General features: G+C 43.1%; 1 protein-coding gene across 1 annotated transcript in view; it reads right to left on the reverse strand.

Annotated features, from left to right (window-relative positions):
- Window positions 1–18,535, reverse strand: part of cga (glycoprotein hormones, alpha polypeptide) — a 27,369-nt gene continuing 8,834 nt past the window's right edge. The window contains exons 2-5 of the mRNA XM_080480039.1: window positions 18,066–18,218; window positions 2,814–2,919; window positions 1,773–1,957; window positions 1–393 (exon numbers count right to left, since the gene is read on the reverse strand). Of these exons, the coding sequence (XP_080336165.1) occupies window positions 319–393; window positions 1,773–1,957; window positions 2,814–2,829 (276 nt within the window). The 5' untranslated portion in view covers window positions 2,830–2,919; window positions 18,066–18,218 and the 3' untranslated portion in view covers window positions 1–318. The remainder of the gene's footprint in view (window positions 394–1,772; window positions 1,958–2,813; window positions 2,920–18,065; window positions 18,219–18,535) is intronic.

Consider the following 18,535-nt stretch of genomic DNA (forward strand, 5'->3'; position numbering starts at 1 on the left):
CCTGAAAACACACACATATGAATGCACGGACTTTAATGTAAGACACTCATGGAAATACAACCTCTCACTGCCCGTTTACACACCTCTCAATCCCACATAATCTAGTTCCTTAACTACACACCACAGACACACAATCACAGCAAAAATATCACCTGGCAACATCAAAACGTACATTTGAAGCGAGAGACACAAGGTGTTTTAAAGCTGAGAGGCTGCGCTCATATCTGGTGGTGCAGGCAGGTGCTGCAGTGGCACTCGGTTTGATTCCTCATATCTGGTGGTGCAGGCAGGTGCTGCAGTGGCACTCGGTTTGATTCCTCATATCTGGTGGTGCAGGCAGGTGCTGCAGTGGCACTCGGTTTGATTCCTCAACTTCAGCTCGTTCACCTTCACCTGCAAGACGGCGCAGAGGAGACGGACTGCCGTTAAAGTCACAAAGGTACTCGACAAACAAGAGGGGACCAAGAATCAAAAAGATTTCATTCAAAGGGTCACATTCATATGGTTTCATTATCATTTACAACAAATATCTGTGTGTTAACCAGTGACATGATTTAAATGCTTCAGAACAGAGACAGTGGCTTGATGTCCAAATTCTCTGCTTTTACTTCACCGTGAAAGCTCGTGAAAGAAATGTCATAATCACATAATGTAAGAAAAGTTGAAGTCACTCATTTTCATTATTCAACATGAAAATGAGTTTAAGTTGTGACTCATCTGAATTGAGGACTCTATTTGGAATCTATTGAGGTAAATGAACATGTTTTTTCTTGAAGTGGACTAATGCTATGTCGCTAAAGAGAAATTCTTAAATTAATAATATTTTCAATTAGTTTAATAGTTGTGTGTGTGTTTTTAATCAATGTTAACGTCTAGTTGTTTATAAAATGGCACAAATGAACTCTTCAGGTTTCTTAGTCAAGTCAAGTCACCTTTATTTATATAGCACTTTAAAACAGCTGTGGCTAAAGCCAAAGTGCTTCCCGTAAAAGACAGAGTAAAACTAATTTAAATTAATTAAAATTAAAACAATTACAATAGAAGAGTAAAAACAGTGAAATACAATAAAACAAACAATAAGATTGGCAACAATAAAACCAGGCACAGAGCCTCAAACATGGTTAAAAACCAGGGGGGGGGGGGGGGGGGCTGACAGGCAGTGGAGCTCATTCCACAACAGAGGGGCTGCAACAGAACAGGCTCTGTCCCCTCTGAGCTTCAGTTTGGACCTCGGTACCTCCAGAAGAAGCTGATCAGCTGACCGGAGGCACCGAGCAGGGGTGTAGGGGTGGAGCAGCTCAGAGAGGTTGGGCGGGGCAAGACCATTCAGAGATTTAAAAAAGAAATAAAAGAATCTTAAAACGAATTCTAAAATGCACAGGCAGCCAGTGGAGAGACGCCAGAACGGGTGTTATGTTTCTCTCTTACCTGCTCCAGTTAGAAGGCGGGCTGCAGCGTTCTGGACTAACTGGAGACGAGCGAGGGACGACTGGCTGACTCCAACATAAAGAGCGTTACAGTAATCCAGCCGGGACGGAATAAAAGCTGCATTACTGTTTCAAAGTGCTGCTGAGCCAGAATGGTCTTTACCATTGCAAGTCGAGATTGTGTGATGTTAATAAATGGTTTGATTTTGTCCACTGCACATGAGGTTCAGTAAAAGTTCCTCAGTATGTCTGTGGCAGTAACTAGAGATGTTAAAGGTTTGACTAGAGAGGAGAGAGGTTCCATGTTGACCCTGAAGCAGCAGCAGGTCTCTCAGCTTACCGTACCTCATGGCTGTGCTTGGCCACGCAGCACGTGGCCTCTGACGTGATGTTCTTGCGGTTGAGCATGGTCTCCATGGCCCGGAGAGGTGTCGGGTACGCTCTGGAGAAGCAGCAGCCCTTGCACTGATAAATCGGATGATCTAATGTGAAAAGGTCGTTTTTCTGCAGCGAGCATTCCTCACAGCCCCCTAGAGAAGGTTTAGGAGAGGAAGAATTCAGGACTGAGGTCTGAGAGCAGTGTGTACTGTTGGACCAGAATCATCTCCTTCCTGAAATTACAATTAGAGTGCAACATGTCCGAGCTTTGCACTGGACCTTCAAGAGATATTTGCAACTTTCCTTTATGATCAAAATGAGTTGTGGTAACCCAGGAGGCATCACACCCATTTCCTCTACAGACACCTCAGGACATGCAACACCCCCCAGACCACAAGGCAGGGCAGAGGGTTAGAAAAGAAGACATAAAGAAGAAATGAGAGTAGCTCCTGACAGGATGGCTGGCCCCTTCACATACACATGTATTACCTTTGTTTATCTACTGTCTAGAATATTATCCTGATCGCTCTCAAAATGTAGTCATGTCCTCTATTGCTAACTCTTAATCAGCCAGCCACATGTTGTATAAACACCCATTCATAACTTCCTTATAATTTCAAAAGACCAAATCCTTCTCCTGGATCCACCATTTGAATATTAAATCACTTTCTCCTAGTTCCATTATACTGTCCACAGGTTTTTGAATGATTTTGTTAACTAAGAATCAAAGCAACAGCAATGAAAACATCAACTGGGAGGAAGAAAGAGGTCAATTGACAAAGAAACATGTCTTGATAGTTTTCTGTTCTGTGAGATTATTTCCAGACTGTACATAGATTGAAATTCAAAGTCAAGAAAAAGGCTGTGTTTAGAGTATGTAGCATAGAATAGTATATATAGTTGTATGTATTGAATAATGCTTTTTTGAGCGTTTAACAGATGTTTAAGAGCTCCATTTTCATTAGACCTTGTCTAATCACAGATGCCAGTTCTGTAGCTGTGTCTTACTGTTGGGAGCTTCCATGTTGGGGTAGGAGTCCACTATGTGAAGAAGCAAACACAGAAGAGACAGTCCAGCCCACTTCACCGAGCCCACCGCGGGTACAGCAGGCACCTAATAACATGGAGACAAAAGAAAATCATCAGACTGAAGGTTTGCTGAATCAAAGTTCAGGAAATCAGAGTTATTACCATGTTGAGTGGAAGTTTCTGTCTGTGCATGGGACTCATTTGTGTTGAAGACAAGTCCATGTCTTTTTATACCTTCTCCTCCTGGTTACTACCTTGATTAGATGAACCTTATCTAAGATCTGAGAGACCACTGGCCACTGTGTCCTTGTCTCCTAATCCCCTTCAAGCTCAACCTGATAAGAGCAAAGCCTCTGGAAACCTAAACACCCAACCAGGTTTCATTGGGATGGTGTTTCTGACTGACCGGAGGTCCCAGCTCTCAGCTCACTGCAGCGGAAAGACAATCTCACCTCTTATTTCTTGGACATTTTGGTTGATGAAGGAATAACGTTTACACGTGTTGCAAACTACCATAAAATAGCAAACAGTCTTTATGTTTTTAAAAGATAAAAAGGGCAAAGCTTGACGCTAGGATATCAATCTTTGGTGTAAAACTTTATAAGACTTGTGTTTAATCTGGAAGCTCTTTAGTCTCTACACTGTTGTAAAGAAAAAAGTAATTGATCAAATTCCACATGAATAGATTTTAAAGTTTTCTCTTAAACTGATGGGTTCAGTGATTTACTCATTCAATTCAAATTCACTCCATGGAAATAAGAATGTGATTGTCATACTTTTCACACTTTTAATATTGTTTCCTTGAAAACAAAACTGTGAAAATCAAACTAGTGTAAATCGGTTACAATATTTACTGTTTATTAATGCACTTCATACGTCCATCTAGGGATCATTTTATGTTTATTTGTCCCATTTTCCCTCTTTCTAACAGGAATTTCAACCCATTTTCATATTTCTGAATAATGTGAGAAAGGACTGGATGGAAGAATGAATGAATTAATGATGAAACATTTGATATTTATGCATCCATCCACCTCCAACATCTGAAAGGTCAAGGATGAATATTCACTTCTTCTCCTTGATTTTAATAGTGTGTTTACAGACATCTCCACGTCTTGTCCTTGGTTGTGATGGTGATAAATCCTTTGACCTGAGCTCTGTATTTTCCGCTGACTAAATGTGAAAGACAAGATGTTGACCCACAGAACTAGAATGTCGCTCTTTGACAGTCTGTAGGTATGGTTACTGTTACACATCTACCACTGTAATTACAGCTTTACATCTGAGTTTAATAACACTAGTTGCTGACTTGTTTTTGCTTCATCCATAAGCTAGATGATCTTTAAACCAGACGTGTCCAAATTAATCAATTCAGCCAAGGCTGGTCTCAGTAGGGCTACGATTTACTCCACCATCGTCTGCATATATGGATGTACGCCTCTCGGTTCCCCGATGTGGCCCAGACTGGCCAGAGAGCGGTTGGCTAAGTGAGTAGCAAGGCAGCTTGTTGGGTAGTTTGTTTTTGTTGTTTTTATTTTCCAAAGTGCAAAATAACAAAAAGTGCAGAGTGCATTGGAGAGTGCATGAGTGTGGCTTCTCCAGCAGCAGAACAGAGAGTGATGTTAACAGGCGCCTCAGGGCATTTTCACATTCCCTTGTTTGATTGGGACCCGAGTTCTCTCCAGGAGAAAATATTTTGTTTGGGCGACATGAACACTCCCACGAACTCTGAACCGGAGCTAACAGCCGATCTCTGGTCCCCTTCAAACGCTCCTTCTCGGTTCCTTTACAAACCATCTTCCTAGCGGGCGGGGTGAGAGGACAGGGGGAGAGGACGCAACGTACTGCGCAATGCATTCTGGGCACTAAACAAACAATGCTAACCGTGCGAATGAGAAAAAGCAGATGCAGAAAGACAAAGTTGGAAAATATTTTGCGAGCAGACGTGGGGACGAAGTAGAGAGGAAATAGTGAAAAACACTTTTATTGGATATCTGGTCTGAAGTCTATAGATCCAGGTTGTTTGTGGATACCCTTTAGCCATGAGCTAACTAGCCTAGCCCCAACGGGCTAAAACAGTGGGACTTCCAGTTTTGGTGCCGATCAATCAATAGGCTGTGTTTCTTCTTTACTTCATCTCTGGTCAGTCTTTGTTTTGAGCGACAGCGCCCCCAAACCAGCAGCTGGTGTAATTGTGTGACATTTTCCAGGCGGTTTGATCTGGTCTTAAACGTGAATGTGAACGCCACCAAACCAAATGAAGATGTGAAAATTCTCAGTTCCCCTCCCTCCCAAGTGAACTGAGTCCTGGACTATCCAAATGTGAAAAGCCCCTTAAATACATTCCACTCAACTGGATCAAACCATTAAACCACAGGTGATAGAAAATAACATTAGTCAGTTAAAACTATGTTACAATCTTCTCAAACAAAACCATTACCCTCAGTTAATGAAAAGAAAACCCATATTAACAAATGAATCTAAAAACCAATCACCTAAATAATAAATTAAATGATAAACCCTGCTAAAAGTGCAACATCCCCCGTTTGCACTTCATCTTGGTTCAGCCTGGAACCACCTTTAGAGGTGAATCTTTTACCCAGACACCTGCCTGAACGCAAGAGGAGGTGAGTTTAAAGCTTTCCACTCACACACCACAAACTCGCTTCCACCCACACCTTAAAACATTCACAGTGGGGTCACATGACCAAGATGGAGGCTTAGCTGAGAAACTCCAACACCGTGCTTCACTTTTCTGAATAATACCCTACCGAACTGCCAACATTTTAGTTAAAGAAGGTCATGTCAGAGACACCAGCTGCAAAAGAGCGTGAAATTTTCACCCGCGGACACAAACCGCCACGAAAATAACTGCGACGAACCTCCCGAAGAGCACGCGTGTTAGTAAAGCTAGCGCTACTGCTACAAGCAACACGCACATTGCTAACATGGCGAGCATTGAAGTAGTGCTATCAGAACTCCGATCAATGCGATCTGACTTCGGAGGTAGACTTGATGGAATCGATCAGAGATTATCGAGTATGTCGAGTTCACTCTCAAGCGCTAGCTGACTGCATCTGTAGTGAGATGAACAAACAAAATATAGTTGTGTTGATTTAATAGAGGTTTTATCAACCTACAATGACTGAAGGAGAAGATAAAGAGATTTGGTTGCAGATTTATTGTCAAAACTATTTTCAAGAGGAACTTTTCCTGGAGGTCATTGAACGCACCGCAGCGCTCCCAGTGCATGGAGGGCAGGTGTAATTTACCTGCATTCACTACAACTTCCATGGCAGGATTCAGGATTATGTTATTTGCCTTTATATTTTTAAGACCATGAAAAGCTGACGTTTGTCACCGTCCTCCACCCTCAGAAGTTTCGGTAATAGGAGCCGCTTTTTTATGCAGCTGCAGCAGAAGGTAAGACTTGAAATGGGATTTTTTTCATTCGTAAAGGTATTTATTCTGGATGCGCAAGTATCTATCTGTGATGCAAAGGCTTTTTATACTGCATTTCTACATGATAACATGGTTTTTGTAGCCATAAAAACATTTATTGAGGAGTGGATTGAGTGGGTGGGGGGATCTGTGCGTACTATGAAATTGAATCCTGGCAGCGGGACTGATTGTGCCCATTGGAGCACGGACATGTACTGTAGGTTTCTTTTGTTTGATACATGAACATTTTCGGGTCACATAGTCTTCACCTTCCTGTTTCATGTATGGCCAGCAAAACCTCTCCCTGACCAGAGACGGCACTCTCTCAACACCAATATGTCCCATATCGTTGTGGAGGTGTGTTTTAACACCATGGGCTTGTACTCGGCTGGGAGGACAAGTTGCTTTGTCACCTGTTGGTTCGTACAGCAGTCCATTGTCAATGTACAATTTACTCCATTCATATAAAAGTTTCTTTGTTGCTCTACCAACTGTTCATCATGTGTCACTGGTCATGACTGAATTTGCTCTGAGCTTTAGCTAACTCATCCTTGCTGATGGTCTGAAGTGGTGCTGAAGGTTCTTGATCAGCGCCTGCAGTGAGAGTTGGGGCAGCGATCCAGGCAACGTCTTTTTACTGCGCCACTATCGATCCATTCCATGCAGCTTGCACACATTCTTGAGACAGCTCTTTTGTGCATGCTGCCACATACTTCTTGATGTTGAGGGGCTTACGTGACAGTGTATCAGTGTCACTGTTTGCCTTTCCAGGTCTGTATTTTACCTCGAATCAAAAGTCAGACAACTCTCCAACCCAGCGGTGACCCACAGCATTCAGCTTGGCACTACTCGTGATGTAAGTTAAGGGGTTGTTGTCAGTATAGAAGGTTAAGTGTGTGGCATAGTAGAGGTAGTCCCTACATTTTTCACACACTGCCCATTTAAGTGCCCAAAACTCAAATTTTCCACTGTGTAGACAATAGTTTTTCTCAGCTGGGGATAATGTTCTGGAGCCATACCCTATAACTTTCAGCTTACCACCCTGTCTTTAGCCTCGTTTCCACCGCACAAAAAGTGCAGGGAAGGAACGAAGCGGTTCGGCAAAGCAGACCCCGACTGAAATTTGGGTCACGTTTCCACCTAAGAGGGGAGGGTTAAAATGTAGACGGGACGGTGAGCGCTGTGTAATGACGCATGTATGTGACGTCATCACGCAAGAACGAAACGCGGAAAAGGGTTCTTGTTAAAAAGGCGAGAGAAGCTCGGAGCACAATGGAGGATTTCGTGGTCATCCTATTTGTGGTAGCATGGTTCCTGTTTTGCCTGCAGGAACAGTTAATGCTTGAAGAAGCAATGATGAGAGCTTACAGGAGAAGAATGGCAATGTTGCGGTCGAGTGCGATGTCTTCAGACGTGGACAGTAGAAGAAGGAGACGCAACAGGGTAAGCACCTTCACCAGGGGTCTGCAACCTCCACAAAGCCAGGAGTGGTGGGATGTGATTGTCCCTGGGTTCACCAGCCAGTTCACACAGTGGATCCAGAACTTCAGAATGTCTGCAGAAACATTCCAGTGACACGGTTCATCCAGCGATGGAGTGGCAGGACACAAGCTATCGTCTGTGTGTCCCCCTGCATAAAAGAGTCGCCATAGCTTTGTGGAAGCTTGCAACTAATGCTGAATACCGGAGTGTTGGCCATCTCTTTGATGTCAGCAAAACCACTGTGTGAAGGGGTTTTGTAATGCAGCGTGTGAATTGTTGGTTCTTGCACATATTAACTTTTCTGATCAGGAGAAGCTGCAACACCTGGCATCCTTCTTTGAGAACCGGTGGGGGCTTCCGCAGTGTGTTGGTGCCATTGATGGGTTGCACATCCCCATTATGGCACCTCAAGACTTCCACTGCGACTACTTTAATCACAAAAGCTGGCATTCCAATATCCTCCAAGGAGTCGTGGATGGAAAGGGACTCTTCTGGAATGTGTATGCGGGCATGCCAGCAAGCATGCATGATGCTCGGGTCCTGAGACTGTCCACACTGTGGGAGCGAGTTGAGCGTGGCCGCCTTTTCCCAGCATGCACCAGGGACATAGGCGGGGCGAATGCTGGTTATTACATCCTGGGAGACTCTGCCTATCCTCTGCAGAAATGGCTGCTGAAGCCCTTCCCTGACAGTGGGCGCCTGACTGCAGCACAACAGGTCTACAACCGGAGGATCTCACGGGCCCGGGTGGTTGTGGAAAACACCTTTGGCTGGCTGAAGGGCCGCTGGCGTTGTCTTCTGAAGAGGAACGACAGTGACATCAGTGTGGTCAAGTCCGTGGTGGTGGCGTGTTCAATCTCTGTGAGTCTCATGGAGAGGAGTACAGCGACCAGTGGGACAGACCATCACCTCCAGAAGACGAACCTGCAGAGGCACTGGCTCCAGGTGCAGATGAGGATGGCAGGGATGTCAGAGAGGGTTTAATGAACCACCGAAGTGCATAAAACCTCCTGTAATGTACATAAGTTTTTGTTTGTGTGCTATGAATAATGTGCAAGTTTTTTGTTGCTGCACAAATATATGTTCAACCCACATTTGTCTCCTTGTTGTCCCTCCTTTTTAAATGATTTATCCTTTTGGAAAACAGCTTCTCAAACTTCAGCATTACAGCTACCAGAAAAGAATTTGCCCCATTTACAGGTACTTCTCAAAAAATTAGCATATTGTGATAAAGTTCATTATTTTCCATAATGTAATGATAAAAATTAGACTTTCATATATTTTAGATTCATTACACACAACTGAAGTAGTTCAAGCCTTTTATTGATTTAATATAGATGATTTTGGCAAAAAAGTAAAGAAAAACCAAAAATCCCCATCTCAAAGAATTTGCATATTTCATCTGACCAATAAAAGAAAAGTGTTTTTAATACAAAAAAAAGTCAACCTTCAAATAATTATGTTCAGTTATGCATTCAATACTTGGTCGGGAATCCTTTTGCAGAAATGACTGCTTCAATGCGGCGTGGCATGGAGTCAATCAGCCGGTGGCACTGCTCAGGTGTTCTGGAGGCCCAGGATGCTTTGATAGCGGCCTTAAGCTCATCCACAGTGTTGGTCTGGTGCCTCTCAACTTCCTCTTCACAATATCCCACATATTCTCAATGGGGTTCAGGTCAGGAGAGTTGGCGGGCCAACCGAGCACAGTAATACCATGGTCAGTAAACCATTTGCCAGTGGTTTTGGCACTGTGAGCAGGTGCCAGGTCATGCTGAAAAAGGAAATCTTCATCTCCATAAAGCTTTTCAGCAGATGGAAGCATGAAGTGCTCCAGAATCTCCTGATAGCTCGCTGCATTGACCCTGCCCTTGATAAAACAAAGTGGACCAACACCAGCAGCTGACATGGCACCCCAGACCATCACTGACTGTGGGTACTTGACACTGGACTTCAGGCATCTTGGCATGTCCTTCTCCCCAGTCTTCCTCCAGACTCTGGAACCTTTATTTCCGAATGACATGCAAAATTTACTTTCATCCGAACAAAGTACTTTGGACCACTGAGCAACAGTCCAGTGCTGCTTCTCTGTAGCCCAGGTCAGGCGCTTCTGCCGCTGTTTCTTGTTCTAAAGTGGCTTGACCTGGGGAATGCGGCACCTGTAGCCCATTTCCTGCACACGCCTGTGCACGGTGGCTCTGGATGTTTCCACTCCAGACTCAGTCCACTGCTTCCGCAGGTCCCCCAAGGTCTGGAATCGGTCCTTCTCCCCAGTCTTCCTCAGGGTCCGGTCACCTCTACTGGTTGTGCAGCGTTTTCTGCCCCACTTTTCCCTTCCCCCAGACTTCCCACTGAGGTGCCTTGATACAGCACTCTGGGAACAGCCTCTTCGCTCAGAAAGGTCTTTTTGTGTCTTACCCTCTTGCTTGAGGGTGTCAATGATGGCCTTCTGGACAGCAGTCAGGTCGGCAGTCTTACCCATGAGTTCGGTTTTGAGTAATGAAACAGCTGGGAGGTTTTAAAAGCCTCAGGAATCTTTTGCAGGTGTTTAGAGTTAATTCGTTGATTCAAGGGTGGGTGTGGTGCTCCAGATGATTAGGTTAATATCTCATTTAGAGTACCTTTTCATGATATGCTCATTTGTTGAGATGGGGATTTTTGGTTTTTCTTTACTTTTTTTGCCAAAATCATCTACATTAAATCAATAAAAGGCTTGAACTACTTCAGTTGTGTGTAATGAATCTAACATATATGAAAGTCTAATTTTTATCATTACATTATGGAAAATAATGAACTTTATCACAATATGCTAATTTTTTGAGAAGTACCTGTACTTTGACACTGGCTATCACCCTGCATAGGAAGATTTCTGAGGGAATTCATTTGAGTCTGCATTCTGACTTGTTCTTTCATGTGACACCTACATGTGTTTTGACATTAAAAAAAAAAAACTGCCAGTGTTATAGACTAAAATGGCAGATTCTTAAAATTAGTACACTTGTAATCTTTAGTTTACTAGAATTATATTCAGCTTCACAAAAAAAGGACATGTCAGTTTTACTGTTGTTCCTGTGCAAAAACTTTGTATTAATGGTGTGATATGGGAAATTGATGTTCCTGTGCTGATGATTAAATGAACAAAGACATATGTAGAATTTTTTAAGACTCCATTAATTTCTTTCACAAATCCCCTGACTCTGCGGGTGATACACTGAACCAAGACGCCTCTTGATTTCTAATTTTTGCAAAATCAGCGTAACAATTTTATTCACGAACTCTTCACCATTATCTGAGGATATTCGATCTGGAAGTCCCCATCTAGGAATCACTTCCTGGCACAAAAACCTGCACTAAAACTTTAGCAAAAACATTGGCAACTGATTGAGCACCATTTGGTGAACTGATAATAATATCATCCATATACTAAACAACTGTGCTCGTTAGCATCTGATCTACTCTTGTTAATTCATCCTTCAATACTAAGTGGAACACTGAAAAATGCACCATATAGGTCAATTACTATGAAATGTGTAGAATTTGGAGGGATTTGAGCTGATAAGATGTATGGATCTGGCTCTTCTCTTCGTTAACCACCAGTTGGATCTGATTGAGCTTTCTGAGAGTCTCTTGATCTTGTTCTTTCTGGTCGTGTTCTTTCTTTCGATATAACTCTACTTGGTGGGCCACATGATCTGTATACACACCTTTAGCCATGCTTCCCAGCCCTACCACCTCTGCTAATTTGCTCTTCACTGGTGTTGGCAGTCCCTTCTGTATTTTGGCTCGCAGGATCGACTACTCCATTTGATTCAAGTCTGGATCGTTTCCTGTGACATTTCTCCACACTTGGTGGGCCCTCGAGACGTAGGCTCTCGGATTTTCTTCTTGTCCCAGCTCCAGCCCCAGAGAATGTTATCAGGATGCACATTTGTTGGAAACGCATCTCTCTATGCTCTCCAAAATCGGCCTCTATTCCCAGCGAACAACTCCAGATCGTTCACCGCGGTTCCCACATAACGATTCAGTCCAGCTTTCTGTAGGATTTCTTCCATGGCTGGGACTCCCAGTAGGTTCGCCAGAAGTCTCGTTATGTCTCCTATGGCAGGATGTGTCCCTACCATAATCTCCTCCAACTTCGAAATCCAAGGGTGGAGTGTAGGGAATTACTCAAGAATACTTGACATGTCGGTGTTCTGCCAAGGTTTGTACTCCAGATTCTGTCCTCGTATCATTACCGGGAGCATCTTGTCAGCTGGCTCTTTTCTTTTTGAAGGTAATACATATCTGTCGTCTGTTTGTTGTGATTCTTCCTTCTATAGTTCTTCTTGTTGTAGCTTAGCCCTTCCAGATGACTCTCCAATGCCTCATATTCTCCATCAACCCTTGAGATAGATTGATCTAAGCTCCTTCAGGCCTCTCTTGAGGTCTGTCGTTTGTTTTCTTCCATTCTGCCACTAGATGTCATTGGTGAGAATCTTCTTGAAGATCGGGGAGCTTCATCATCGGAGTCTTCTTCACCATCTCCCATCTCACTGTTGGTGGAGCTGGCAACCTCTGGATTCTCTTTCTTCTAGGTTCTGCCTCCTTTCTTCTCTGCTTTCACCAGTATACGTCTGATTGCAGGATCATAACTACCCATGATCCCTTCCGAGTCGCTCCGGTCGTCATATCTTCCAGATCCTTTAGACTTGAACTTCAATCCACCTTTGGATCCTCGATGAACTGTTTTCGTTTTACTCTTCGTGCTTGGGATCATCCTCACTGTTGTTTCTGCTTGTCCCGTTTCTATAACGCAATCGCTGTCATCTGTGATGACATATCATCCTTGCTGAGTAACCACCGGAAGCTGAGGATAAATGTCCTTGAGCTTCACTTCTTTGACATACGGTGGGGGAACCTTCACTGGATCCGTGTGAGAGAAAGGTTCGTTTATCTCTTTCATGAGTTTCGCTGTTACTCTGTCACAGTTTTTCTTTTCTTCTTCAATTTTCTTTTCCTTTTCTGTTGCAGTTTAAACACGTTTCTGTCCCTCGTTTTCAGACAACTGGAGAATTCCAAGTTCAATGTGTCGCTTTGCTTTGCGTTTTTCGCCTTTTTCCTTTTTTCCTGATCCGCCTTGTACGAGGTCACAAGCACGCGTATTGTTCGGATAACAACTGGGTTTAAAGTGCCTTCTACTGGCCATGGTTTTTCTATGTCTGGCATAGGCGGTGGCCTATTCCATTTTGTCGACATCTTTGCAATTCCTTTAATTAATGGATTCTGCCTTTCTACTACATCAACAGGAGTAATAAGATTTGGGGATTTAACATCCATTTTTAGGCTTTTGTGGAGGGTTCTTCTTAGTTAAAACGGTTTAGATCTCATCAGCTATTGTATTTTATTGAATATATTTGCCTATTTGTTTGTATGATTATTATCTGCCTAAATTAAGGGTATCGGTTGTTCATTCATTCATTCATTTTCTTCCGCTTATCCGTTTCCGGGTCGCGGGGGTGACAGTCTGAGCACCGTCACCCAGATCACAATGCACCGATCGGTTGTTATGACAAAATAAAAACTGAGATTTCTTTGTCAACTTCAGAAGAATCAAACCACTTGCCGCAAAGTACTGAAACCTACACGTGCGTTAGCATATGCACAAAGCTTGACCAAATTATATAGAAACCACTTATAACCTGAAAAATGAAAACAATCAAATGCTATACAAACTCAAAGGGTCACACTGGATTACCTAATTATCATCAAGTGATGATCAAGAAATTATCCTAATAGTGGATCCTTATACTGCTAAAAGAATCTCAATGAACCATATGTCCAAAGGAAAAGAATCACAACTGTAATCTATAAACAATAATAAACTCACATATGTACGCGCTGACAGTTGCATAAACACAATGATCAGTCCGTTCCCAAGTTTTCACCTCAAATTGCCCAATGTAGATAATGTTGATTATAAACAAATAGATATGTACTATTATTTCCCAAATGTAAAAAAATGTCAAATAATCAATCAGAAAAGAGTGACCCAAATGTATGTAACCCAATATCAGTCATGTATAAACATCTATATGTGTGTTTGATCAACAAATAGTTGTAAACAGAGTTTCGTGGACCTGTTTGAATCAGATCGAGTGCAGCTGTGCTGCCGTTGAAGCCAGAATCTCAGCTGATGTGATGGTGGACCCCTGAAGTGGCCACGGAGGTTGGAGCACCTTACACCCTGTTTACCTAAGTGCATGTGGGGGTGGGGGGGAGAAGGGGCAGGGTGATCAGACCTATCTCAGTCCCTCCAAACACACACACATACACACCAGCCAAGTCGCACCCGAGGGGGAAAACAGAGTTGGACAAACACTCCCAGTCACAGCAGAACAAATAAATAAAAAAACAAAAAACAAACAAACTAAAAACAAAAAACAAAACCACCAATAACAATAACAACTATAATAAAAACAAAAACCATGAAACACTAATAACACACAAACATCCCAACATAAACCACAACACCACACAAACACATAGAGACACACAAACACAGAGACACACACAAACACAGAGACACACAAACACATAGAGACACACAAACACATAGAGACACACAAACACATAGAGACACACAAACACATAGAGACACACACAAACACAGAGACACACAAACACATAGAGACACACACAAACACAGAGACACACACAAACACAGAGACACACAAACACATAGAGACACACAAACACATAGAGACACACACAAACACAGAGAGACACACACAAACACAGAGACACACACAAACACAGAGACACACAAACACATAGAGACACACAAACACATAGAGACACACAAACACAGAGACACACACAAACACAGAGAGACACACACAAACACAGAGACACACACAAACACAGAGACACACACAAACACATAGAGACACACACAAACACAGAGACACACAAACACATAGAGACACACACAAACACAGAGACACACAAACACATAGAGACACACAAACACATAGAGACACACACAAACACAGAGAGACACACAAACACAGAGACACACAAACACATAGAGACACACAAACACATAGAGACACACACAAACACAGAGACACACAAACACATAGAGACACACAAACACATAGAGACACACACAAACACAGAGAGACACACACAAACACAGAGACACACAAACACATAGAGACACACAAACACATAGAGACACACACAAACACAGAGACACACACAAACACATAGAGACACACACAAACACAGAGAGACACACACAAACACATAGAGACACACACAAACACAGAGAGACACACACAAACACATAGAGACACACAAACACAGAGAGACACACAAACACATAGAGACACACAAACACAGAGACACACAAACACAGAGAGACACACAAACACAGAGACACACACAAACACAGAGACACACACAAACACAGAGACACACACAAACACAGAGAGACACACACAAACACAGAGACACACACAAACACAGAGAGACACACACAAACACATAGAGACACACAAACACAGAGACACACACAAACACAGAGAGACACACACAAACACAGAGACACACAAACACAGAGAGACACACAAACACAGAGACACACACAAACACATAGAGACACACACAAACACAGAGACACACACAAACACAAAGAGACACACAAACACATAGAGACACACAAACACAGAGACACACACAAACACATAGAGACACACACAAACACATAGAGACACACACAAACACAAAGAGACACACAAACACAGAGACACACAAACACAGAGAGACACACAAACACAGAGACACACACAAACACAGAGACACACACAAACACAGAGACACACACAAACACAGAGAGACACACACAAACACAGAGACACACACAAACACAGAGACACACAAACACAGAGAGACACACAAACACAGAGAGACACACACAAACACAGAGAGACACACAAACACAGAGAGACACACACAAACACAGAGAGACACACAAACACAGAGACACACACAAACACAGAGACACACAAACACAGAGAGACACACAAACACAGAGAGACACACACAAACACAGAGACACACACAAACACAGAGACACACACAAACACAGAGACACACAAACACAGAGACACACACAAACACAGAGACACACACAAACACAGAGACACACAAACACAAAGAGACACACACAAACACAAAGAGACACACAAACACAGAGAGACACACAAACACAGAGACACACACAAACACAGAGACACACAAACACAGAGACACACACAAACACAAAGAGACACACAAACACAGAGACACACAAACACAGAGACACACAAACACAGAGAGACACACAAACACAGAGACACACACAAACACAGAGACACACAGCCCCTCCTATCCCCGGCGCACTGCCGAGGAGAGACAGGTCTGGATAAATACAGCAACCACAGTTTGAGAAAATCACTCAAACAAAAAAACATATAAAAAGCACAAAATTTGAAACAACAACACAGATATCCACGCAAAAGACAAGACAAGAAAAAACTCACATCGTTGACTCATACATACACTTAACCTATTAGCATACTTTGCCGCCAACAAAATTCTAATAGATATTACTAAATTTTTGCGACCAAAAGGTGTAGAATATTAAAGTACTAAGGCAGCATCAGAAGCCATTCATCAATGAAACTTCAGAGTGGGCACCTTTTTTGCACAAGAACGTATTTCCTACACCTTCAGCCCCATGTAATGTCCTATCTCAGAGAAACATCTACATAGAACTCACCTAAGCTCTTCCTAATAAAAACTCAGGGTTTACGGCCCACTTTCTAATGTGGAATCATACAGAGGGCTGTTCAATCAGATTTGCGGCTTCTTACCATTTCAGTTTCTCATAGTTATACATGTATTCACCATCTTCCTTCAAAGTGTGCACTAAACTTCACAATGCATTGTATCTTCATCAAACATTACCAGACAGATTACGTTTCTGTCTGTCGAGCCTCTTTTCTCTGTGACACAGCTTAAACTTTCTCATTGTGAACAGCAGCATCCAGCTCCTGCTGAAGCACCTCCTCTCCTGTTACTGAGAGGAGTGTCTGCACCTCGCTGGAAGACCACGGTGCAGTGTAGCGCCGAGGTTTCAATAAACGAGTCAACAAAACAACCACTGAGCCCAAAGTGGTGGGTGTAAACCACAACCAGAGGGTTTACGGTCGAGGAATTATTTAAATAGTGCGGGCAAGTTGAGATTGACAATCGTCACTACCAACCAGCAGACGGCTACGTTGTTGGTCGTCCTCAGAGAGACCCAGTACTCGGTACCTCAATGGAGGGGTGAAGAAAATTGTAACCAGTGGTTACGGTTGTTTCCGTACCATCCACAACTTTTTTCAGTGGGGCCGCACGAAAACCCGTCCTGCCTGGTTGCATCCCGGAACAAACAGCCCGGTGGGACTGCGGCTTGAGACATAGAGGGACAGATGGAGACAGAGACATCACAAGTGTATGATGCATGGGGACAATGCCATAAGAGCAAATGTGTGATATATTGTCTAACAATGATCCACATCAGCAGATGAGATGAAGAAGTGGATTCATGTACTAAAGATATGGTATGGTAGCTACACCTGTCTCTGCAGTGATCACGTTCCAAACTTTGTTCAGAGAGCAAAAGAACAAAGAAATCCTGAATTAAGACTGCTAAAACGCAGAATAAAAGAAGAAAAATGTTTGATGGTCTGGTACATGCTGTAGAGGAGAATGAGAGCCTCCTAATTTGCGTAAAAACAACAACAAAAAATCACATTTCTTACTTTTTCTTGAATTCTTAGAAGAAATGACCATATGTTTGACAGCCCTGGTCGAGAAAATCCAATAGTAGAGCTCTAAAAGCTTTTAACAATCTCTCAGCCATTATAGCTGTTTGGGAAACAATCATCATGCACCCACACAATCATATTTTTGGGTTTCAGATATTTTTACATGGATGGTGAAAAGGGCACACAAGCCTACATGTGATGACCAAACCAGGTTTTTGTCTCACAGTTCACGTACCAGGTCAAACAGACTCATTATTAAACGGACCAGGTGCTGGATCCACCACAAATTCTTCCACTATTGATTATATATCACTTGTTGTAAAATAGATTGACAGACAAATGTCTACTACACATATAAAGGGTTATGCTCTCCTGAAATTATAGTTTCCTCATATATTATTTGGAATGATAAAGTTCACTCTCATCAGTTCATGTCTTTATGGACCAATACAAACGTGCTGTGTCCACTTACTTCATCCTTAACAGTGACAACTCTGTGAATGTGATTCAGAGTGTGGACTGCGGCTGTGCTGGGCTGTGATGGCAGACTTTTGGATGCAGAACACTTTTCTCTGTGCTGTTTTGAACATCTGACATCAGTTCCACCTGGGAATTGATCCGGAGTCTGATCAGAAAAAAGAAGACAAGGCTTATTCATATTAGTCCATCCATCCATTTTCTTCCTCTTATCCGGTCGTGGAGGCAGCAGTCTCAGCAGGGATGTCCAGACTGTCCCAGACACGTCCTCCAGCTCTTCCAGTGGGACCCCAAGGCCTTCCCAGGCCAGCCGAGAGACATAGTCTCTCCGGCGTGTCCTGGGTCTGCCCCGAGGCCTCCTACCGGAGGGACATGCCCGGAACACCTCCCGAGGGAGGCGTCCGGGGGGCATCCCAAACAGATGCAAGAGCCTCAGCTGGCTCCTCTGGATGTGGAGGAGCAGCG

Source organism: Lipophrys pholis (assembly GCF_963383615.2).
Source record: "Lipophrys pholis genome assembly, chromosome: 14".
Taxonomy (NCBI): domain Eukaryota; kingdom Metazoa; phylum Chordata; class Actinopteri; order Blenniiformes; family Blenniidae; genus Lipophrys; species Lipophrys pholis.